At 42.7% G+C, this 26,485-nt stretch overlaps 1 protein-coding gene across 1 annotated transcript; it reads right to left on the bottom strand.

Moving 5' to 3' along the window:
* Window positions 1–589: 589 nt before the first annotated feature.
* On the bottom strand, window positions 590–6,453 carry LOC124650419. The gene is made up of 4 exons (XM_047189952.1): window positions 6,278–6,453; window positions 5,044–5,223; window positions 947–1,295; window positions 590–856 (listed from the first exon to the last, which is right to left on the bottom strand). Exons 1-4 carry the CDS (start codon window positions 6,451–6,453, stop codon window positions 590–592), a joined length of 972 nt encoding a protein of 323 aa, XP_047045908.1.
* Window positions 6,454–26,485: the final 20,032 nt, after the last annotated feature.

The raw sequence follows: 26,485 nt of genomic DNA, 5'->3' as shown, positions 1-26,485 counted from the left end.
AAACAACAATTTATGTAGCGGTTAAAAAGTCCACAATGGTCAGTTCACACAATTTAGTCAATGTTTGCACAACATCACCCTAAAAACACCCCATCGGGCACCGTGAGAATTGAGGAGAACTACCTCAAGTAGTCAAGTTGGTCAAGATTCTGTCATACCGAACGCAAGGCTCTCTTAGTCATCGTTGGGGTGCAATCCTTGAGTGTTGCAACCGATGGGCCGGCGCTGTTGAGTTAGTGACCAATACACCACCGAGTGGTGTGCCAATCACCCAATATGGACCCATCCAACAAGACATATACACACACCGCAACAAGAAAGGTGGCCACAAACCCTTTGCTATGTTTCATTGCTACAAGAAACTAGAGGGCAATGAGAAGTGCCTTCGAAGAAACTATGAGACCATATCAAAGAGGGCAAGAATTAGCACGGCCATTGACGTTGATGATGATGATGAAGAAGAAGACCTCAACAAGAGGCCGAAAGGTGTCAAGATAGCAAAAGAGAAGAAGAAAAGGGGAGGTCCTGCCATTGAAAAGGGGAGGTCCTGCCGCACATGAGAAACCTAATGTGTTGGTGAAAATTTACTTCAGGCGGAAAATTTACTTTTGCTCGCAGGTATTGACTTCATTAAGAGGAAGATTCTCATACCATTCTCATGCTGCTCGAGAGGGCAGCAGAAGTAAATTTTCCGCCTGAATATTTCTTTTACTTCGGCGAAGTAAAGAGTCGAGGTCCACTCACTTGAACCGTGTTTCTTCATCTTTACAGTAAAGTTGAAGTGATGGAAGATTTTGCAATAATTTTCCACATGAAAACACTGGTGTTTAAGTTCTTCAAATTCACAGTCAAATTCCTATAAGAATGATTGTTAGTAAAACTATTTATACTTGAAACAATCAGAAAAACTTATAGCACAGTTCGAAGATAGAAATTACAGCCAAACCTTAAGATCATCTTCTTTCTGAAGGTATTTTTGAAATGCTACCCACAACTCCTCGCTCATCCATCTGTTCCCATTATCAGCAATTTTTCCTTTGGAACCTTCATATCGCCCTTGTGCTGCAACTGCTGATGCTTGTTCTTGTGCTCGAACTGGCTGAGCTTGATTTGGTGTTACCAGCACCCGTTCAGCTTCAAATTTGTCTAGTGTAGGCTGCTGGGAAAATGGTAGCACCTTATCTCGAGCAGCTCGAGCTGCTCTCTCACTATTACAAAAATAGTCCATACAATCGTCAACGCTGTCAAATGTAGGCTGATTTAAGAGCAAATCAGCTATGCTTGGCTCCTCTGACCTAAGTAAAACCAACAAGTTATGCCATGCAACATGTAAATTTGATAAGGGCACAGTTCAGCAAGTGAATCCATTTTCCTAGAACTAAATAACAAATCATGACTGACAGAATAAAGCAACACAAGTAGTACAGTACTAATTCATCTACAGAGGCAGTAGGTTGGCCACTTAAACGTAGTACTAAGTCATCTACAAAGGCAGTAGGCTCGTGATATTGCAGTCCTTCAAGTCTCACTTTACAGACTCCTCCCATGTCAGTTTTGGTCTACCCCTGCCTTTCTCTACAATTATCAGTGCCCTTAGTTTACACCGTGCATCGGTGCTTCTAGGGACCTAGGTTGTATATGTTTAAATCATCCAGCGCCAAAGTAAATAGATAAGGGCCTATTACTGAATCTTGGTGTAGTCTCATTCAAAAAGAATCATGGGTTTGTATAATAGCAGTTAACCTAAGAATTTTAGTGACAAAAAGTTTTATTTGTGGTGTTTACATTTTACATCACACACAAAACACATGTTGCATTGCTCATTACTTGCTCCATATGCAGGTAAATACCCAAGTTTTACTATTCTGAGGCTTACGAGTGGTACATGTAGCAAAAAAAATCTTAAGGGTGGATTCAATAAGGGTCCGATGTTCGAGACAAGGGCAGCAATAAATTTAGATATCATGTGAGGAAAAAAAATGTTCTCTAAACTTTCCTGCCCACACAGCAAATTCATGCTAGTTTCCACATCTTCCAATCTCAAAGTAGTGCAGAATTCCAACCCCAAACAATATGCCATGCTACTCTAGTGCAAGCAGATTCTTGTCCAAACAAGGGCAACCTTTTTTTGCTTGATAGAAACAATATGCAGCCATAGGATTCAAACAAGCACTCCATCGACTTGTCGTTATCCAAAATTTATATATTAGATGGATACACATAGGAAACATCGTTGTAATGAAAAACAGAGATAGGAGTCACTGTAATGAAACATGAAAACTTGAAAGACAAAGTATTGTTTGAACTTTTACTGTAATAAATTTTTTTCGAAAATGGTATGTTTGAGTGACTTAAGTAAATATATATAACAAGCGCTACACCCATGATAGAAACAACATGTCCTCCAGCATTTACTAAATGACGGAGTAATAGAATTGCAGGCACAAAAGTCTCCATAGAAGAGCAAACCAATAACCATATACATCACAATCACATGAAATATGCCTGGGAGGCCCACACATGACTGGCAAAGGTTTCAGATGCGTACTACCCACATGGTTGTCAAGTACCAGAACACTAGGTCATTAAGAATCATACCCATGCTGCCAATGAACATCTATCCAATGTAAGGTATAACCGTACATGTCGTATGAAATATAAGCTCGGATATGCTTACCTGCATGACAGAGCTTCCTCAGCAGCTGGTGACAGCATAATTGTAGGATCAGGTAGACCAGTGTCCGTGTCACCAGCATGCACCACAGCCCTAGATCAGAACAATTAAGATTTGCAAGTCAGTCAAAACATTTATCCCAAAATCAACTAAAAAAACATTTATTCCAAAATGGTTCTTGCAGAAAGAACTGAGAGAAGTTCAATTCACCCCCTAAACTTGTCCCATGGTTCACTTACAACCCAAAACTCTTAGTTGGTTCAACCTTCAACTCTAAATTATCAAAACCATTCAAAATTACCCACTTACACTGTTTGGACTGGTTTTGAGCCGGTTTTTCTTTCCACGTCACCTTTACCCGTATGCCAACTCAATATATTGGTGGAAATAATATGTACATGTATGCGATCGCCCTTGTCTCCCGTTCTCATCTTTTTTTCATGCGAGAAAACTCGCATGTATCGGCCGGGCCCTTAGCAGATCACGAAGCCGCCGGCCCCAGCCTAAGTCGGCGCCCTCACCTTGCCCAGGTAAGCGCCCATGCCCCTGCCCAGGCCGCCGCCCACCCTATCCAGGCCATCGCTGCTAGGGCTGGGGCCTGGGGTTAAGTTGCCGAGGAGCCGCTTGGTTGCCTCCTTCGTTCTAGCTGCTGCTAGGTCGAGGCTGAACAGAGGAAGAACTTGCTCATGTGTTTCTCATGTGTGCTTGCCAAAGGATCAACAGTCAGCGACCAATTGGCTTGTGCTCGGTCTGAACCAAACAATTAAGAAACCGCAAAGGAATAGAGCCTGATTATTAAGGCTTAGGCATGGAATTTGTTTGCACATGTGTGTACATCTTACAAGACAATGGGTGGATATGAGAGATGAGGCGACGGGATCCATTACACAGCTGAACTGCGCTCATCCAAAGTTCCGAACATGTGTGTGCATTACACGGGCTTGGGAAGGGTCATAGCGGCAGTCTGGGCAGAGAGGCATGCACGACAGCCACCTGGGTCAAGGCACGACAGCGACAGACGACGGCAGGCTGGTCCGGGGCATGGTGGCTGGCAGGAGCACGGTGGCAGTCTGTTTGACGAGAGGCCACAAGATTGAAGCAGAATCAGGGTGGGCATTCGGTTCGGTTTTTGCGGTTTTTGAACAAATTCGGTTTTCAAAAATGGTAACCGAAATTGGCATGAAAATTTAGGAAACCGAAGATTCGGTTAACCGACAAATTCGGTTCGGTTTTCGGTTAAAACCGAATGAACCTACTCACTTGAACAAATAGTAGGCATCACCGAAGAAAACAAATAGTGATTGACATATCAACAGAAAAAGCATCAACAATTATTTCTTTAGTTCATCTGTGGTGATGCGCTAAAGAAAACATGGGGATCTGTTTCATAAATATAAGAACACCTAATACAGCCAAGAATACAAGTGAAAGGGCGCAAAAGAATGGGCCATCTTTGTCAATTGATAACTGAGGTAGGCTGCGACACTCGTGGTACAGGTGCATCACTCGTGAGCGATTAAAAGGGGTAGCTAAGACTTCGAGCAACGTTTTCTATAATGCAGGCTTCACGCTATATTCAGAAAAAGCTAGTACATCAAAGACCAAAGTCATACATTGAATGAATAATTTTTGGAACATCAAACGCAATTGGGCTTCTATGGAATGATCGGTTTATGCACAAATTGATGGTAGGTTACTCAATTCGGTCTATTCGGTCTTGTTCGGTTGGTGGGGCTAAAAACCGAATTCTACCAAATTTAATTCGGTTAGTATAAATGGAAACCGAAAAAATAGCGGTTAATGGAAAAAACCGAGATTTCGGTTAGTTTGGTTTTGGCTTCAGTTCAGTTTTCGGTTTCACGGTTTTTATGCCCACCCTGAAAGCAGATACATGTATGACGAGACGAATATATGTACAGTTTTTATTTTTTATTTTGATGCCGACTTGGCACAAAAACCGGGTACAAACCTATCAAATCAGTGGAAGGAGTGATTCCGAACGGTTTTCGGAGTTTGGGGCTGAAATTCGAACCAAATTAGAGATAAGGGTTGTAAAGTAAACTGTAGGACAAATTTAGGGTGGTAATATGGACTTCTCTCGAAATAATTTCAACTCTAATAGTTCTTAAACAGAATGTGCTTGTAACCATGTAGCACTTATCTTTATCCTACACAATGTGAGAAGAGGGTGATCAAGGCAAAACAGAAATTTGCTGGTCAATCCTGAGGGGTTCTTTCAACACAACACACTATCGATCTGTAATTGTAGCGCACTTCTCTGTGTTCTGCTCATTTATTTTGCTTTTTTTTTGGGGGTGTGATCATGCTACCAGATGGAACAGAGCCAATTTCCAAATTAAAGGTCATACCGATCGGATGAGTCAAGTGCAGGAGGTGAGTCATTCAGCGACAATGTCTCGAATTTCAACGTGTCAGAAGTTGTAGGCCCAAGCTCACTGCTGCTTGCCTTGCTGGAATCCTCCTCCTGAACCCTGGTTAGAACATGTAGGATGCTGATTGTTATGATGGGCACACAACCAATCGATATTCTATCAAATGTATGAGAACCACGTTCAATAAACAGGGAAAAGGACGCGGCGGTAATTTTTTTTGTAAATGGAAAATGTCATAAATATGTTGTGTGCCCAAAAAGAAATGGGAAAACAACCGTTGACACTTACTGTGAGCTGGCTGGCTGCTGCACTTGTCGTCCTCGATTGCGCCGGGATCGCCTTGGGCGGTCTGAATACATAGCACTGTGCCGGACACGGAACCCTTTCTGGTGAGAACTGCAGGAAAGATGTAAAGGTAAATTTTACTAGTAGTAACAACTGCACATATATTCAGCTCTATTTTCCTGGGAGACAGTGTTATATATCTGTTGATGATTCTACGGTGAGAAAGCATAGGTTTAGATGGGGATCGTCATACAGAACCTCTCTACTCATCCATGAAACCTATCAAATAGGAGGAGGAGAGGGCGGCCAAAAGTAAGAGGGGGGACGGGCTCGGGGAGGTCGCTCACCCAGTTGCACGGGCGGAGGAGGATGCTTGAAAGAGGATTCGATGCCGCCGGTCTCTCTCTAGGGCTGCAATGTGTGCTCTTGCAAATGCTTCACTAACCAAGCCATAGTCATGGTCCTCGGTACGAAGATGGACGTAGGCGGAGCCGGAATCGCCGCCGTCCGTGGCAAAATTGGGGAAATTTGGATTCTTTTTTTGAGGGGAAATTTGGATTCTAGCTAGGGTTCCTTCCCTCTCCCCATATCACTCTCCTCATTTCCCCCTCCTTTGTATCGATCTGTCCTGAGTGTGTAGGTTGCGGCTTAGTGCGCAGCCGCGTGCTTCTGCAGCCGCTCAAGGCGGGGCGCGGCCGCCGGCCGGCGAGGAGTTGGCGAGAGGGGCCGGTGAGGGGAGACGAGCAGAAGAGCGCTGCGGGTCTGGCCTGCGGTTTAGCTGTTTTTCTTTTTCGAGAAAACCACCCCTTTACAGCTTTATTTAATCATAATAATGTTATTACAAACCCCCTTAGGTGGACCTTAAAGCCAAACATGCCTCCCAACATGGATCGTCTCGCTAGGTCATGAGCATCTTTCATTAGACCTTCTCCCTTCATGAGCAAACTCAAACGACACAAAATCATCTCTTGTCGTTCTGATCTTCCGAACCACCTGGTCATAAGCTATCAACTCCTCATTACTATTGATGTTCTTGATAACATTGGCATAGTTGCTCGCTAATGTGACCTGTTGCAAGTACAGATCGACATCCAACGCCATTCCTTCACCTGCGGGTTAGATGGTAGGATTGTAATCTGTTCACTAGTACCTATTGGCTCAGGCTAGGCCCATGTCACAGCCTCAATATTCAGTGCTTACGCTTGGACGCTCGCAGGAACTAGCAGATGGGCCAGGCCACCACGTCACTACTAGGAAAAAGCCTATAGGTGGAGGAAATATGTGCCGGCGCACCACCTTGCACGTGCGCCGGTGGAAAGTGTTGCCGGCGCACCACTTTTCCGCCGCGCCGGCGATGGACCTATACTGCCGGCGCACAAAAAAAAATAGTGCGCCGGGGTAAAATTCGAAGAGATCCGGCCGGAACTCCAAATTTTGGGTACCTTACCCCGGCGCACCTCTATGGTGGTGCGCCGGTGGTAAAATTTTTACCACCAGCGCACCACCATAGAGGTGCGCCGGGGTAAGTTGCCTAGATTTTCTCTCCACACCCCCACCGGAATCGCCTTTTCGAGTTTTTGAAAAAATAATAGAAAATGATAGAAAATTCAAAAAATAAAATCCTTTGAAATGCCCATGTAATATGTGATCTAGTTTTAGTGAAAACTTGAAAATTTGAATTTCGATGTATTATGCAAAATGGCGTCATGTTTCGGTAAAACGGGATTTCCCGTTGCATACGACCTCCGATGAAAAACTTTTTTATATCAAAATCTATCTACGCGAAATTTCCTATTCGAATTCAACCGCCTACGGCCGTTTGGAGAAAAAATGGATTCGTCAAATTCAAAACAGAAACAGGACTTTTTTCAGATTTAAGATTTGGGAGAAAAAAAAATACCCCGTGCGCACCACCCTACTTGGTGCGCCGGCGATAACCTATGGTATATATATACTCCACACCCGCCTGTGCTCCTCACTTTCACATTTTCCTTCTCTTTTCCTCCTCCTCCTCCTCCTCATCTACTACATCGAGCTATCTGCGGCGAGCTACTCCGGCGACCTTTGCCGCACCGAGCGGCCACGATGGCCACCGACGGCCACAACGTCCTCCGGCCTCCTCCAACACCTCCGACCTCCTCCACCACCTCCGGCCTCCTCCACCACGTCCGGCCTCCGCCACCACGTCCGGCCTCCTCCACCACCTCCGGCCTCCTCCACCAACTCCGGCCACCTCCATCAACTCCGGGCTCCCCCGCCTACTCCGGGCTCCTCCACCTCCGGCCTACTCCTCCTCCTCCTACACCGACGCGATGACCTCGGGAGCTTCGCCATCATCCCGCACCTCCTGTACCTCCTACACCGGCGCAGAGACGAAAACCAGCGATTAGCTAGATCTAGATCTAGATCTAGATCTAGATTTGATTTTTTTGTTTTCTTGTATAACCTACCGCCGGCGAACAAGACAGGTGCGCCGGGGATAACGCGAGTTACCACCGGCGCACCAACTGGTGCGCCGGCAATAAGCAATTATCACCGGCCCGTTCCCACCGGCGGGCTCTAAGTGCGCCGGCAATAGGCCTTTTTGGTGCGCCGGCAATAGGCCTTTTCCTTGTAGTGCGTATCGCGGTCGTTCACCATAGTCACCACCTCAGGCTTTCCCCTCCATCCTCCGCTGGCTAAACCGGCAGCTGCTGCCCCCCGCGGCCATCCTCAATCATCCGCCCACCACCGGTTCATCACCGCCCCAGACCCACCCCCTCCCCCTCCTAAAACCGTAAGTTCAGGCCATCTTCCCGGGGTCGATGGAACATCATCTTTGCAATCTTCGACCGCCTCACTCTCCGCCTCAACGCGTTTTGGGCCTTTTGGCACTAACCAACGCGTGAAGCGTCAAATAGGAATCTCCTTGGTCGAGACAAATATCCTTTTGATATGTTCGGTGTATCCCCTGGGGCTGAGGCTCGCCACGCATCCATCACCACCGCATGTCAACATGTGCCACTGGCCCTAATAGCCTACTCCCGTCAGTCTATGTCCAGGTGTGTTCGGGACGTAGCTTCCGCACCGTCCTGAGCCTCTACCTCCAAGGGTCCGCCCTCTCGAGGCTCCCTCTAAACCCTCCGGCGCTATCATCGAGGTCATCCTAACCCGCCAACCATAGACTCCGGTAGCTGGCGAGCTTCCCACCCGTATGCACCCTCCGCTAAGTGTCTTCCTCACCTCCGCCGGAAACACCGTGGCCGGCCGCATTCGTCTGCGGGCATCGGGCAAGTGCTAACCGACGCAATTTGCCTATATCTTCCCCCGACGTGACCTCTCTACACACTAATCGTTGACGATTTGAAGCGTGTGTATATGCAATGCATGCATCGTTAGATCGAATTTACGGTTATTTCAGTCGGGCATGTAGTAACGAAAAAGAGATGTGGAGGCGAGGAAATTAACACACACACACGTACGGAGTTTATACGTACTGCTCGGCTGCTGCTGAGTCGACGAGTGGATGCATTGCGCCGCCGGCCTGAGTCGACGAAATTCACACCACTTATTGTTTTGTCTAGGCGTCGACGTCGACACGTCGTCGCAAGGAGTTGCGGACCATATATAGAGTTAGATTGATGATTAGGCCGACGCCAGGGGCGGAATACAACACGTACGTCCCGAGGCAGTGCTTGTCGGAATTAACCAGGCGTTCAGGTCCAGTCCGTATCCTGTCTGTATTTTTCAATATAATATCGTAAATATATCAATTACACTTAGCCTCTGCAACAACAGCATGCCTTAATGACATAAAGGATGCACACATCCGGAAAAAAAAAAGAATTACAGAAAAAAAGTCCCGCTACAGAGATCGAAAACTTGAAACAACAACATTGACACCACCAAGACAACACCATAAGATCAGCTTCTCCATAAACGACGCCTCCAAGAAGGAAACAATGCATAAACGCTATCATCTCCCGATCAGAGATCTTAGGTTTTCACCCTGAAGAAAGTCCTCCCTCTCAAAATAATGACTTCAACAAGAACATTGCCAGTCACAACCAATTAAGGCCGGACCTTAGATTTTCATCCTGAAAGGTAGAACTCTGAACTTCTCCTCTGCAGTCGCCCCCACATACAAGTCGTTGTTTGAAGTCACGAAGCTCCAAGCCAATTTCACCTCATCACCACCGACCACCATTGCTCTTCCACCGATCTCGGCTTTTATAACCTTCTCCGCCAGCACCATGGAAAGAAAACGAGCTCCATGATATTAACATCCAGCAAATCTTCGAAGCGCTCCCTCTGAAACCATACGGTCAGATAAAAACATGGGTGCGTGACATAGGCATCCCCAATGGGCCTGCCAAAGATGGTACCCGGGGTTTATTAAAGGCCCAGGACTCGAAGAATAAGAAGACTTGAAAGCTCATTTAGTGTTAAGGAAAGATAGTTTGTATTAGGAAAGATAGAGATTTGTAATCTTACGGGTTGGGTACGAAACCCTCCCGAACTCTGTAACTTGTGTATTACGAAACCCTCGGCTCCACCCTCTATATAAGGGGGAGTCGAGGGACGAAGCAAGGATCAAATCGACTGTCAACATAACCCTAGTTTTCACAATCGTCGAGTACTTTTCGCATGAAACCTTCGAGATCTACTTGCCCTCTACTTCTAGCAAAACCCTAGTCTACAATCTGTAGGCATTGACAAATTAATCCTTTGTCAGTGCGCCCGACCGAAAACACTCAATCCAGCATTCTTCAGGCATTCGCTGGCGGGACCTTCTAGAACACGACAATCCAGCCAGCCCGGTGGGAAGAAGCTTCGTACCGATCTTCACTTGGCGCGAGAGAAACCCTAGGACGTCCACCTTTATTAGGCAGAACGGCAGGCCCCCTCGCCGTCGCCCGCCGGTCGACCTCATCGGCGGAAGAGGAGGCTGTCACCGACCACAGACCCGGCCGCCGCCACCCCCAAAACTGAAGAAGGCCATCAACGTGAGCCGCCGGAAGGAGGGGCGCAGAGGACTCACCGGCCACCACTAGGCACGGCCATGCCACTGAGAAAATCGGATCCGTAGCCTTCTGGGTCACCCCCGCCGCTGGCCGCATTGCCGAGCCATCACCCGGCCACCGCAGCCCATGCCAAGGCAGCCGGCACAACGTGCCGCAGAACAACCGTGCAAGGCCGCCGCCCCGGATCCTACCCTGGATCCCACCACGCTAGCCACCGACCAGCCCCGCCGCTGGCCGATCATCACCGCCGCAGATCCAGCGCCGCCTCCGCGCGCGCGACGCGAGAGGGAGACCTGCCGCCGCCAAAAGCTGCACGAGCTTTGCCCGCACGCGCGCGCCGGCGGCGGCATGGAGGAGGGAGATCGGGGGAGGGGAGGAAGTGGTGGCGGCGGTAGGGCTCAGCCCGAGTCGCCCGACGCGGGGGGCGACGCGGGGGCAGTATGTCTGTCTGATCGAGGAGTATTTGTTAGTTATGGAAGCAGCGGGGACTATGTTACAGACTTTATTAAGGAAAATGATTCAAAACCTTCGGAGGTTTCGTTAGAGCATCTCCAACGGGAAAACACAAATCGGACGTTTAAAGTGGTTGTTGGGGGGATGACCCCCGGTATGCCAAAGGCATGCCAAACCGGATGGTTTGAGCCATCAAGATACCGGTTTGATATTCATTCCGGACTTAGGCTTTTGGCTAAGGAAACCAATACCGGTATGCCCAAAGAGAGGCATGCCGGAAGGAGCCAAGAAGATACCGGATCACCGGTATGAGCAAGCTGGTCAAAGATTCCTTCAGGAGCTAGAAGACAAAGATGAGCTAAGCAAAGTGGCTTTAGACGAAGTCATGACGTAAAAGACGAAGGTGACGCCCAAAGAAGCCGGAGGACATCGGCCTCCCTGTTTAAAGAAGATACCGGCGTCACCTATGATTAAAGTAGCTTTATAAAGTAGCTTTGTAAAGTAGTTTGTCTGTTCAAAGATGCCATTAGGGTTTATTAGGGTTCCTTCCCCTGTAAGCCACCCTCTCCCCTATATAAGGAGAGGGGGTCAGCTCCTTCACGGAGACGACTGATACGTCCCCGACGTATCCATAATTTCTGTCGTTCCATGCTTGTTTTATGACAATACTTACATGTTTTGCTTGTACTTTATGATGTTTTTATGCGTTTTCCGGAACTAACCTATTAACGAGATGCCACAGTGCCGGTTCTGTTTTCTGTTGTTTTTGGTTCCGAGAAAGGCTGTTCGGGCAATATTCTCGGAATTGGTCGAAATCAACGCCAAACCTCCTATTTTTCCCGGAAGGCTCCGAACACCGAAGAAGAGTCGGAGAGGGGCCGGGGGGCCACCACACCACATGGCGGCGCGGGCCGGACCCTGGCCGCGCCGGCCTAGGGTGTGGCGCCCCCAGTGCCCCCTGCGCCGCCTCTTCGCCTATAAAATCCCTTTCGACCTAAAAACACCGTACCACTTGACGAAACTCCAGAAAGACTCCAGGGGCGCCGCCACCATCGCGAAACTCCAATTCGGGGGACAGAAGTCTCTGTCCCGGCACCCTGCCGGGACGGGGAAGTGCCACCGGAGGCCATCTCCATCAACGCCACCGCCTCCATCATGCTCCGTGAGTAGTTCCCCCATGGACTACGGGTTCTAGCTGTAGCTAGTTGGTATTCTCTCCCCCATGTACTTCAATACAATGATCTCATGAGCTGCCTTACATGATTGAGATTCATCCGATGTAATCGGTGTTGTGTTTGTTGGGATCCGATGGATGATACATTATGATTAGTCTATCTATAAAGTTTGTGAAGTTATTGTTGCTGCAATCTTGTTATGCTTAATGCTTGTCACTAGGGCCCGAGTGGCATGATCTTAGATTTGAGCTCTATAATTATTGCTTAGATTGTATCTACAAGTTGTATGCACATGTCACTGTCCGGAACCAAAGGCCCCGAAGTGACAGAAATCGGGACAACTGGAGGGGATGGCGGTGATGTGAGGGACACATGTTTTCACGGAGTGTTAATGCTTTGCTCCGGTGCTCTATTAAAAGGAGTACCTTAATATCCAGTAGATTCCCTTGAGGCCCGGCTGCCACCATGCTGGTAGGACAATAGATGTTGTGCAAGTTTCTCATTGCGAGCACGTACGACTAAATATGGAAAACATGCCTACATGATTAATGAATTGATGTTCTTTCTTAATGCCTTATCAATCCTATCAATTGCCCAAGCTGTAATTTGTTCACCCAACACTTGTTATTGGAGAGTTGCCACTAGTGTAGATAGCTGGGAACCCCGGTCCATCTCGCATCATCATATACTCGTTCTACATGTCATTGGAAGTAGTATCAACTATTTTCTGGTGCCATTGCTCTCATATTGCTATTGCTTGCTGCTGTATTCTTGTTACTCACTGCTCTCATATTACTGCTACTTTCACATCACCCCTGTTACTAGTGCATTTCCAGGTGCAGTTGAATTGACAACTCAGTTGTTAAGGCTTATAAGTATTCTTTACCTCCCCTTGTGTCGAATCAATAAATTTGGGTTTTACTTCCCTCGAAGACTGTTGTGATCCCCTATAATTGTGGGTCATCAGGACTATTTTCTGGCGCCGTTGCCGGGGAGGCATAGCTCTACTCATAAGTTCACCTGGGGAGTACACTCTACCTCTCTCTGCTTTTATTTTATTTTGTCTTGTTAGTTTACTTTTGTCTAGTTTATTTGGGCTTAGTTTATTTCTGTCTAGTTTCATTTTGCTTAGTTTACTTTTGTCTAGTTTATTTTTGTCTTGTTTTACTTTTCCTATATACCGAAAAATCCATAAAAATTTGAAAAACCTAAAAATTAAAAACTGTCTGTTATGGGAGAACCAACAACCTACTTGGAGCTTATAGAATGTTATAATAATTATAGAGAATCAAGAGCTGGTAAAATAATGAGTGCTATGATAGAAAAATTGAATACAATGGCTAGAATCTTGCTTAGACGCCATGATATAAGCTGTTGCTCTCAACGGGATACTAAACATCTTAAATTTCAATGTGGCTTTAGTGAGGAATTTTTAATTAAGAACTATAATCGGAATTGCTATATTCATTATGGGTTCGAAGAGGTAGAACAATTTGTCTTATTTATGGGAGCCTCCGAGATAGAATCCTTCATGGTTGAGAATTATGAAACTTGTGTTGTTTGTAAGGGCCTTAAAGATTATGTCTCTACTATCCTTAATTCTTGCATAGAATGCTACAGTAGGAATCCTTAAATCCTTGATTATAAATAGAGACACATTAATGCACAAGAATGCACTCACAATTTGCAGGAACCGTTGGAAGAAGAAATTGACAAACCTGAAAGCTCATTGGATGAAAAAGAGGAGGAAATTGATGAACCTGAAAGCTCATTAGATGAAAAAGAAGAGGAGAGTGATGAACAAAAGGAGGAAGAATGGATTAGCTACCCATGCCAACCTTCTAATGAGAGTAACTCTTTATCTCTTACACTATTTGATTGTCCTCCATGCTTACCGAAAGAGGTTGAATGTTATGTTCCTGTGGATTCTCTTGAAATATTTCCTATAAGTAAAACTTGTGAGAATAATCATGCTACTATTATATATGATAATCCATGCTACTTTGATAAATCTTATGATAATGCTTTGTTTGTGCACGATGTCGAAATGCATGGTACTAAAGAATTTTGCTTAGCAAATGTTTATGATAAAGCTCTAGATGATGGTCCTATGTTACTTGACAATATTAATTGTGCTACTAATGAAAATGGGATTGGAGAAGTATTGACTTTATTTAGGAGTCCCATATCTCTTGAGATTGATCAACTACCTTGTTATATTATTAATAAAAGTAAGTTTGAAAGTTTTAATTCCACTATTCTTGAGATTGATAAAAATTATGTGTTTGGAAATCATGAAAAGTATGCTGCATGTGATAGTTATATTGTTGAGTTTATTCATGAAGCTACTGAAAATTATTATGAGAGAGGAAAATATGGTAGTAGAAATTTTCATGGTGCTAAAACACCTCTCTATATGCTTAAAATTTTGAATTTACTCTTGTTTTATCTTCTTATGCTTATCACTTTGTTCTTCATGAATTTATTTGTGTACAAGATTCCTATGCATAGGAAGTGGGTTAGACTTAAATGTGTTTTTAATTTGCTTTTTGATGCTCTCTTTTGCTTCAAATACTATTTCTTGCGAGTGCATCATTTAAAGCTATTTGAGCCCATCTTAATGGCTATAAAGAAAAGAACTTCTTGGGAGATAACCCATGTGTTATTTTGCTACAGTACTTTGTTTTATATTTGTGTCTTGGAAGTTGTTTACTACTGTAGCAACCTCTCCTTATCTTAGTTTTGTGTTTTGTTGTGCCAAGTGAAGCCTCTAATCGAAGGTTGATACTAGATTTGGATTTTTGCGCAGAAACAGATTTCTATCTGTCACGAATCTGGGCTTATTTCTCTGTAGGAAACTCAGAAAAATCTGCCAATTTACGTGCGTGATCCTCAGATATGTACGCAACTTTCATTAGTTTTGAGTTTTCTGATTTGAGCAACGGAAGTACCATTTTAAAATTCGTGTTTACTTGGCTGTTCTGTTTTGGCAGATTCTGTCTCTGTTTTTTGCATTGTCTCTTGTGGACTTTATGTGAGGCTTTCTAGACGTGGAGAGCTGTAGCTAATGTTTTATTGAGTTCTTGCAATGTGTCACTACAGGACCAAGGTGGATTCAAATTTTTTGAGTACTAACCCCTCTAATGAAGTTTATGAGAAGTTTGGTGTGAAGGAAGTTTTCAAGGGTCAAGAGAGGAGGATGATATATGATCAAGAAGAGTGAAAAGTCTAAGCTTGGGGATGCCCCCGTGGTTCATCCCTGCATATTTCAAGGAGACTCAAGCGTCTAAGCTTGGGGATGCCCAAGGCATCCCCTTCTTCATCAACTTATCAGGTTTCTTCTATTGAAACTATATTTTTATTCGGTCACATCTTATGTGCTTAATTTACTTGGAGCGTCTATGTGTTTTATTTTTGTTTGTGTTTGAATAAAGATGGATCCTAGCAATCCTTGTGTGGGAGAGATACACGCTCCGCTTTTTCATATGAACACTTGTTCTTCGTTTTACTTTTAATGTTCAATGATAAAAGTTGGAAGCTACAATACTTATTGGTATTTGGTTGGAAATAGAAAATGCCTCATAATGTCTTGAATAATTTGACACTCGGCAATTGTTTTGAGCTCTCAAGTAGATCATGATTAAGTTTTTTTTTCTCATGTAGTCTCAGCCTATTAGTGGAGAACTACTGTAGAGCTTGCTGAAATTGGTTTGCATAATTGATCTCTCTTAAGGTCTAGATATTTTCTGGTAAAAGTGTTTGAGCAACAAGGAAGACAGTGTAGAGTATTATAATGCTTGCAATATGTTCTTATGTAAGTTTTCTTGTACTCGGTTCATACTTGTGTTTGCTTCAAATAACCTTGCTAGCCTAAGCCTTGTATCGAGAGGGATTACTTCTCATGCATCCAAAATCCTTGAGCCAACCACTATGCCATTTGTGTCCACCATACCTACCTACTATGTGGTATTTTCTGCCATTCCAAAGTAAATTGCTTGAGTGCTACCTTTAAACAATTCAAAAGTTATTACCTCTGATTTGTGTCAATGTTTTATAGCTCATGAGGAAGTATGTGGTGTTTATCTTTCAATCTTGTTGGGCAACTTTCACCAACATGGACTAGTGGCTTCATCCGCTTATCCAATAATTTTGCAAAAAGAGTTGGCAATGGGATTCCCAGTCCCAAATTAATTAACAAAAATAGACACTCCTCCATGGTATGTGATTGTTGGACGGCACCCGAGGATTCGGTTAGCCATGGCTTGTGTAAGCAAAGGTGGGGAGGAGTGTCATCATAATAAACTAAAATAAAAGGGCACTCCTTCATGGTATGAGATTGTTGGCAGGCACCCGAGGATTCGGTTAGCCATGGTTTGTGAAAGAAAGGTTGGAAGGAATGCCACCCAAAAATAAAAATAATTCATGGGAGACGCTCTTGAAGGTTTGTCTAGCAAGGGGGTTAGAGTGCCCACTACCATTCATTGACAACAACAAACACCTCTCAAAACTTTACTTTTATGTTCTCTTTATGTTTTCAAAACCAAAGCTCTAGCACAAATATAGCAATCGATGCTTCCCTCTGCGAAGGGCCATTCTTTTACTTTATGTTGAGTCAGTTTACCTACCTCCTTCCATCTTAGAAGCAAACACTTGTGTCAAGCTGTGCATTGATTCTTACATACTTGCTTATTTGCATTCATCATATTACTTTGTGTTGACAATTATCCATGAGATATGCATGTTGAAAGTTGAAAGCATCCGCTGAAACTTAAATCTTCCTTTGTGTTGCTTCGATGCCTTTACTTTGAATCTATTGCTTTATGAGTTAACTCTTGTGCAAGGCTTTTGATGCTTGTCTTGAAAGTACTCTTCATGAAAAGTTTTGCTATATGTTACCTATTTGTTAGCAACTATAGATCATTGCCTTGAGTCACTTCATTCATTTCATATGCTTTGTAATAGTATGATCAAGGTTATGTAAGTAGCATGTCACTGCAGAAATTACTCTTTTTATCGTTTACCTACTCGAGGACGAGCAGGAACTAAGCTTGGGGATGCTGATACGTCCCCGACGTATCCATAATTTATGTCGTTCCATGCTTGTTTTATGACAATACTTACATGTTTTGCTTGCACTTTATGATGTTTTTATGCGTTTTCCGGAACTAACCTATTAACGAGATGCCACGGTGCCGGTTCTCGTTTTCTCGCTGTTTTTGGTTCCGGAAAGGCTGTTCGGGCAATATTCTCGGAATTGGACGAAATCAACGCCAAACCTCCTATTTTTCCCGGAAGGCTCCAGAACACCGAAGAAGAGTCGGAGAGGGGCCAGGGGGGCCACCACACCACATGGCGGCGCGGGCCAGACCCTGGCCGCGCCGGCCTAGGGTGTGGCGCCCCCGAGTGCCCCCCTGCGCCGCCTCTTCGCCTATAAAATCCCTTTCGACCTAAAAACACCGTACCACTTGACGAAACTCCGAGAAAGACTCCGGGGCGCCGCCACCATCGCGAAACTCCAATTCGGGGGACGAAGTCTCTGTCCCGGCACCTGCCGGGACGGGGAAGTGCCCGGAAGCCATCTCCATCAAAGCCACCGCCTCCATCATGCTCAGTGAGTAGTTCACCCATGGACTACGGGTTCTAGGCTGTAGCTAGTTGGTATTCTCTCCCCCATGTACTTCAATACAATGATCTCATGAGCTGCCTTACATGATTGAGATTCATGCGATGTAATCGGTGTTGTGTTTGTTGGGATCCGATGGATGATACATTATGATTAGTCTATCTATAAAGTTTGTGAAGTTATTGTTGCTTTGCAATCTTGTTATGCTTAATGCTTGTCACTAGGGCCCGAGTGGCATGATCTTAGATTTGAGCTCTATAATTATTGCTTAGATTGTATCTACAAGTTGTATGCACATGTCACTGTCCGGAACCAAAGGCCCCGAAGTGACATAAATCGGGACAACCGGAGGGGATGGCGGTGATGTGAGGGACACATGTTTTCACGGAGTGTTAATGCTTTGCTCCGGTGCTCTATTAAAAGGAGTACCTTAATATCCGATAGATTCCCTTGAGGCCGGCTGCCACCGGCTGGTAGGACAATAGATGTTGTGCAAGTTTCTCATTGCGAGCACGTACGACTAAATATGGAAAACATGCCTACATGATTAATGAATTGATGTTCTTTCTTAATGCCTTATCAATCCTATCAATTGCCCAAGCTGTAATTTGTGCACCCAACACTTGTTATTGGAGAGTTGCCACTAGTGTAGATAGCTGGGAACCCCGGTCCATCTCGCATCATCATATACTCGTTCTACATGTCATTGGAAGTAGTATCAACTATTTTCTGGTGCCATTGCTCTCATATTGCTATTACTACTCTGTGCGTATTCTTGTTACTCTTGCTCTCATATTACTTGCTACTTTCACATCACCCCTGTTACTAGTGCATTTCCAGGTGCGAGCTGAATTGACAACTCGGTTGTTAAGGCTTATAAGTATTCTTTACCTCCCTTGTGTCGAATCAATAAATTTGGGTTTTACTTCCCTCGAAGACTGTTGCGATCCCCTATACTTGTGGGTCGTCAAGACTATTTTCTGGCGCCGTTGCCAGGGAGGCATAGCTCTACTCATAAGTTCACCTGGGGAGTACACTCTACCTCTCTCTCTGCTTTTATTTTATTTTGTCTTGTTAGTTTACTTTTGTCTAGTTTATTTGTGCTTAGTTTATTTCTGTCTAGTTTCATTTTGCTTAGTTTACTTTTGTCTAGTTTATTTTTGTCTTGTTTTACTTTTCCTATATACCGAAAAATCCATAAAAATTTGAAAAACCTAAAAATTAAAAACTGCTGTTATGGGAGAACCAACAACCTACTTGGAGCTTATAGAATGTTATAATAATTATAGAGAATCAATAACTGGTAAAATAATGAGTGCTATGATAGAAAAATTGAATACAATGGCTAGAATCTTGCTTAGACGCCATGATATAAACTGTTGCTCTCAACAGGATACTAAACATCTTAAATTTCAATGTGGCTTTAGTGAGGAATTTTTAATTAAGAACTATAATCGGAATTGCTATATTCATTATGGGTTCGAAGAGGTAGAACAATTTGTCTTATTTATGGGAGCCTCCGAGATAGAATCCTTCATGGTTGAGAATTATGAAACTTGTGTTGTTTGTAAGGGCCTTAAAGATTATGTCTCTACTATCCTTAATTCTTGCATAGAATGCTACAGTAGGAATCCTTATATCCTTGATTATAAAGAGAGACACATTAATGCACAAGAATGCACTCACAATTTGCAGGAACCGGTGGAAGAAGAAATTGACAAACCTGAAAGCTCATTGCATGAAAAAGAGGAGGAAATTGATGAACCTGAAAGCTCATTAGATGAAAAAGAAGAGGAGAGTGATGAACAAAAGGAGGAAGAATGGATTAGCTACCCATGCCAACCTTCTAATGAGAGTAACTCTTTATCTCTTACACTATTTGATTGTCCTCCATGCTTACCGAAAGAGGTTGAATGTTATGTTCCTGTGGATTCTCTTGAAATATTTCCTATAAGTAAAACTTGTGAGAATAATCATGCTACTGTTATATATGATAATCCATGCTACTTTGATAAATCTTATGATAATGCTTTGTTTGTGCCTGATGTCGAAATGCATGGTACTAAAGAATTTTGCTTAGCAAATGTTTATGATAAAGCTCTAGATGATGGTCCTATGTTACTTGACAATATTAATTGTGTTACTAATGAAAATGGGATTGGAGAAGTATTGACTTTATTTAGGAGTCCCATATCTCTTGAGATTGATCAACTACCTTGTTATATTATTAATAAAAGTAAGTTTGAAAGTTTTAATTCCACTATTCTTGAGATTGATAAAAATTATGTGTTTGGAAATCATGAAAAGTATGCTGCATGTGATAGTTATATTGTTGAGTTTATTCATGAAGCTACTGAAAATTATTATGAGAGAGGAAAATATGGTAGTAGAAATTTTCATGGTGCTAAAACACCTCTCTATATGCTTAAAATTTTGAATTTACTCTTGTTTTATCTTCTTATGCTTATCACTTTGTTCTTCATGAATTTATTTGTGTACAAGATTCCTATGCATAGGAAGTGGGTTAGACTTAAATGTGTTTTTAATTTGCTTTTTGATGCTCTCTTTTGCTTCAAATACTATTTCTTGCGAGTGCATCATTTAAAACTGCTGAGCCCATCTTAATGGCTATAAAGAAAAGAACTTCTTGGGAGATAACCCATGTGTTATTTTGCTACAGTACTTTGTTTTATATTTGTGTCTTGGAAGTTGTTTACTACTGTAGCAACCTCTCCTTATCTTAGTTTTGTGTTTTGTTGTGCCAAGTGAAGCCTCTAATCGAAGGTTGATACTAGATTTGGATTTCTGCGCAGAAACAGATTTCTATCTGTCACGAATCTGGGCTTATTTCTCTGTAGGAAACTCAGAAAAATCTGCCAATTTACGTGCGTGATCCTCAGATATGTAAGCAACTTTCATTAGTTTTGAGTTTTCTGATTTGAGCAACGGAAGTACCATTTTAACATTCGTGTTTACTGGCTGTTCTGTTTTGGCAGATTCTGTCTCTGTTTTTTGCATTGTCTCTTGTGGACTTTATGTGAGGCTTTCTAGAAGTGGAGAGCTGTAGCTAATGTTTTATTGAGTTCTTGCAATGTGTCACTACAGGACCAAGGTGGATTCAAATTTTTTGAGTACTAACCCCTCTAATGAAGTTTATGAGAAGTTTGGTGTGAAGGAAGTTTTCAAGGGTCAAGAGAGGAGGATGATATATGATCAAGAAGAGTGAAAAGTCTAAGCTTGGGGATGCCCCCGTGGTTCATCCCTGCATATTTCAAGGAGACTCAAGCGTCTAAGCTTGGGGATGCCCAAGGCATCCCCTTCTTCATCAACTTATCAGGTTTCTTCTATTGAAACTATATTTTTATTCGGTCACATCTTATGTGCTTTACTTGGAGCGTCTATGTGTTTTATTTTTGTTTGTGTTTGAATAAAGATGGATCCTAGCAATCCTTGTGTGGGAGAGATACACGCTCCGCTTTTTCATATGAACACTTGTTCTTCGTTTTACTTTTAATGTTCAATGATAAAAGTTGGAAGCTACAATACTTATTGGTATTTGGTTGGAAATAGAAAATGCCTCATAATGTCTTGAATAATTTGACACTTGGCAATTGTTTTGAGCTCTCAAGTAGATCATGATTAAGTTTTTTTTTCATGTAGTCTAAGCCTATTAGTGGAGAACTACTTGTAGAGCTTGCTGAAATTGGTTTGCATAATTGATCTCTCTTAAGGTCTAGATATTTTACGGTAAAAGTGTTTGAGCAACAAGGAAGACGAGTGTAGAGTATTATAATGCTTGCAATATGTTCTTATGTAAGTTTTGTTGTACTCGGTTCATACTTGTGTTTGCTTCAAATAACCTTGCTAGCCTAAGCCTTGTATCGAGATGGATTACTTCTCATGCATCCAAAATCCTTGAGCCAACCACTATGCCATTTGTGTCCACCATACCTACCTACTATGTGGTATTTTCTGCCATTCCAAAGTAAATTGCTTGAGTGCTACCTTTAAACAATTCAAAAGTTATTACCTCTGATTTGTGTCAATGTTTTATAGCTCATGAGGAAGTATGTGGTGTTTATCTTTCAATCTTGTTGGGCAACTTTCACCAACATGGACTAGTGGCTTCATCCGCTTATCCAATAATTTTGCAAAAAGAGTTGGCAATGGGATTCCCGAGTCCCAAATTAATTAACAAAAATAGACACTCCTCCATGGTATGTGATTGTTGGACGGCACCCGAGGATTCGGTTAGCCATGGCTTGTGTAAGCAAAGGTGGGGAGGAGTGTCATCATAATAAACTAAAATAAAAGGGCACTCCTTCATGGTATGAGATTGTTGGCGAGGCACCGAGGATTCGGTTAGCCATGGTTTGTGAAAGAAAGGTTGGAAGGAATGCCACCCAAAAATAAAAATAATTCATGGGAGCCGCTCTTGAAGGTTTGTCTAGCAAGGGGGTTAGAGTGCCCACTACCATTCATTGACAACAACAAACACCTCTCAAAACTTTACTTTTATGTTCTCTTTATGTTTTCAAAACCAAAGCTCTAGCACAAATATAGCAATCGATGCTTCCCTCTGCGAAGGGCCATTCTTTTACTTTATGTTGAGTCAGTTTACCTACTTCCTTCCATCTTAGAAGCAAACACTTGTGTCAACTGTGCATTGATTCTTACATACTTGCTTATTTGCATTCATCATATTACTTTGTGTTGACAATTATCCATGAGATATGCATGTTGAAAGTTGAAAGCATCCGCTGAAACTTAAATCTTCCTTTGTGTTGCTTCGATGCCTTTACTTTGAATCTATTGCTTTATGAGTTAACTCTTGTGCAAGGCTTTTGATGCTTGTCTTGAAAGTACTCTTCATGAAAAGTTTTGCTATATGTTACCTATTTGTTAGCAACTATAGATCATTGCCTTGAGTCACTTCATTCATTTCATATGCTTTGTAATAGTATGATCAAGGTTATGTAAGTAGCATGTCACTGCAGAAATTACTCTTTTTATCGTTTACCTACTCGAGGACGAGCGGGAACTAAGCTTGGGGATGCTGATACGTCCCCGACGTATCCATAATTTACGTCGTTCCATGCTTGTTTTATGACAATACTTACATGTTTTGCTTGCACTTTATGATGTTTTTATGTGTTTTCCGGAACTAACCTATTAACGAGATGCCACGGTGCCGGTTCTCGTTTTCTCGCTGTTTTTGGTTCCGGAAAGGCTGTTCGGGCAATATTCTCGGAATTGGACGAAATCAACGCCAAACCTCCTATTTTTCCCGGAAGGCTCCGAACACCGAAGAAGAGTCGGAGAGGGGCCGGGGGCCACCACACCACATGGCGGCGCGGGCCGGACCCGGCCGCGCCGGCCTAGGGTGTGGCGCCCCAGTGCCCCCTGCGCCGCCTCTTCGCCTATAAAATCCCTTTCGACCTAAAAACACCGTACCACTTGACGAAACTCCGGAAAGACTCCGGGGCGCCGCCACCATCGCGAAACTCCAATTCGGGGGACAGAAGTCTCGTCCCGGCACCTGCCGGGACGGGAAGTGCCCCGGAAGCCATCTCCATCAACGCCACCGCCTCCATCATGCTCCGTGAGTAGTTCACCCATGGACTACGGGTTCTAGCTCATAGCTAGTTGGTATTCTCTCCCCATGTACTTCAATACAATGATCTCATGGGCTGCCTTACATGATTGAGATTCATGTGATGTAATCGGTGTTGTGTTTGTTGGGATCCGATGGATGATACATTATGATTAGTCTATCTATAAAGTTTGTGAAGTTATTGTTGCTGCAATCTTGTTATGCTTAATGCTTGTCACTAGGGCCCGAGTGGCATGATCTTAGATTTGCGCTCTATAATTATTGCTTAGATTGTATCTACAAGTTGTATGCACATGTCACTGTCCGGAACCAAAGGCCCCGAAGTGACAGAAATCGGGACAACCGGAGGGGATGGCGGTGATGTGAGGGACACATGTTTTCACGGAGTGTTAATGCTTTGATCCGGTGCTCTATTAAAAGGAGTACCTTAATATCCAGTAGATTCCCTTGAGGCCCGGCTGCCACCTGCTGGTAGGACAATAGATGTTGTGCAAGTTTCTCATTGCGAGCACGTACGACTAAATATGGAAAACATGCCTACATGATTAATGAATTGATGTTCTTTCTTAATGCCTTATCAATCCTATCAATTGCCCAACTGTAATTTGTTCACCCAACACTTGTTATTGGAGAGTTGCCACTAGTGTAGATAGCTGGGAACCCCGGTCCATCTCGCATCATCATATACTCGTTCTACATGTCATTGGAAGTAGTATCAACTATTTTCTGGTGCCATTGCTCTCATATTGCTATTACTGCTGGCTGTGTTACTTGTTACTACTTGCTCTCATATTATTGCTACTTTCACATCACCCCTGTTACTAGTGCATTTCCAGGTGCAGCTGAATTGACAACTCGGTTGTTAAGGCTTATAAGTATTCTTTACCTCCCCTTGTGTCGAATCAATAAATTTGGGTTTTACTTCCCTTGAAGACTGTTGCGATCCCCTATAATTGTGGGTCATCAAGACTATTTTCTGGCGCCGTTTCCGGGGAGGCATAGCTCTACTCATAAGTTCACCTGGGGAGTACACTCTACCTCTCTCTCTGCTTTTATTTTATTTTGTCTTGTTAGTTTACTTTTGTCTAGTTTATTTGTGCTTAGTTTATTTCTGTCTAGTTTCATTTTGCTTAGTTTACTTTTGTCTAGTTTATTTTTGTCTTGTTTTACTTTTCCTATATACCGAAAAATCCATAAAAATTTGAGAAACCTAAAAATTAAAAACTGCTGTTATGGGAGAACCAACAACCTACTTGGAGCTTATAGAATGTTATAATAATTATAGAGAATCAAGAACTGGTAAAATAATGAGTTCTATGATAGAAAAATTGAATACAATGGCTAGAATCTTGCTTAGACGCCATGATATAAGCTGTTGCTCTCAACAGGATACTAAACATCTTAAATTTCAATGTGGCTTTAGTGAGGAATTTTTAATTAAGAACTATAATCGGAATTGCTATATTCATTATGGGTTCCAAGAGGTAGAACAATTTGTCTTATTTATGGGAGCCTCCAAGATAGAATCCTTCATGGTTGAGAATTATGAAACTTGTGTTGTTTGTAAGGGCCTTAAAGATTATGTCTCTACTATCCTTAATTCTTGCATAGAATGCTACGGTAGGAATCCTTATATCCTTGATTATAAAGAGAGACACATTAATGCACAAGAATGCACTCACAATTTGCGAGGAACCGGTGGAAGAAGAAATTGACAAACTCGAAAGCTCATTGGATGAAAAAGAGGAGGAAATTGATGAACACTGAAAGCTCATTAGATGAAAAAGAAGAGGAGAGTGATGAACAAAAGGAGGAAGAATGGATTAGCTACCCATGCCAACCTTCTAATGAGAGTAACTCTTTATCTCTTACACTATTTGATTGTCCTCCATGCTTACCGAAAGAGGTTGAATGTTATGTTCCTGTGGATTCTCTTGAAATATTTCCTATAAGTAAAACTTGTGAGAATAATCATGCTACTGTTATATATGATAATCCATGCTACTTTGATAAATCTTATGATAATGCTTTGTTTGTGCCTGATGTCGAAATGCATGGTACTAAAGAATTTTGCTTAGCAAATGTTTATGATAAAGCTCTAGATGATGGTCCTATGTTACTTGACAATATTAATTGTGCTACTAATGAAAATGGGATTGGAGAAGTATTGACTTTATTTAGGAGTCCCATATCTCTTGAGATTGATCAACTACCTTGTTATATTATTAATAAAAGTAAGTTTGAAAGTTTTAATTCCACTATTCTTGAGATTGATAAAAATTATGTGTTTGGAAATCATGAAAAGTATGCTGCATGTGATAGTTATATTGTTGAGTTTATTCATGAAGCTACTGAAAATTATTATGAGAGAGGAAAATATGGTAGTAGAAATTTTCATGGTGCTAAAACACCTCTCTATATGCTTAAAATTTTGAATTTACTCTTGTTTTATCTTCTTATGCTTATCACTTTGTTCTTCATGAATTTATTTGTGTACAAGATTCCTATGCATAGGAAGTGGGTTAGACTTAAATGTGTTTTTAATTTGCTTTTTGATGCTCTCTTTTGCTTCAAATACTATTTCTTACGAGTGCATCATTTAAAGCTGCTTGGAGCCCATCTTAATGGCTATAAAGAAAAGAACTTCTTGGGAGATAACCCATGTGTTATTTTGCTACAGTACTTTGTTTTATATTTGTGTCTTGGAAGTTGTTTACTACTGTAGCAACCTCTCCTTATCTTAGTTTTGTGTTTTGTTGTGCCAAGTGAAGCCTCTAATCGAAGGTTGATACTAGATTTGGATTTTTGCGCAGAAACAGATTTCTATCTGTCACGAATCTGGGCTTATTTCTCTGTAGGAAACTCAGAAAAATCTGCCAATTTACGTGCGTGATCCTCGGATATGTACGCAACTTTCATTAGTTTTGAGTTTTCTGATTTGAGCAACGGAAGTACCATTTTAAAATTCGTGTTTACTGGCTGTTCTGTTTTGGCAGATTCTGCCTCTGTTTTTGCATTGTCTCTTGTGGACTTTATGTGAGGCTTTCTAGACGTGGAGAGCTGTAGCTAATGTTTTATTGAGTTCTTGCAATGTGTCACTACAGGACCAAGGTGGATTCAAATTTTTTGAGTACTAACCCCTCTAATGAAGTTTATGAGAAGTTTGGTGTGAAGGAAGTTTTCAAGGGTCAAGAGAGGAGGATGATATATGATCAAGAAGAGTGAAAAGTCTAAGCTTGGGGATGCCCCCGTGGTTCATCCCTGC

Source organism: Lolium rigidum, chromosome 1 (genome assembly GCF_022539505.1).
Source record: "Lolium rigidum isolate FL_2022 chromosome 1, APGP_CSIRO_Lrig_0.1, whole genome shotgun sequence".
In the NCBI taxonomy this organism is placed as follows: domain Eukaryota; kingdom Viridiplantae; phylum Streptophyta; class Magnoliopsida; order Poales; family Poaceae; genus Lolium; species Lolium rigidum.
This window is presented reverse-complemented; position numbering and strand designations above follow the sequence as displayed.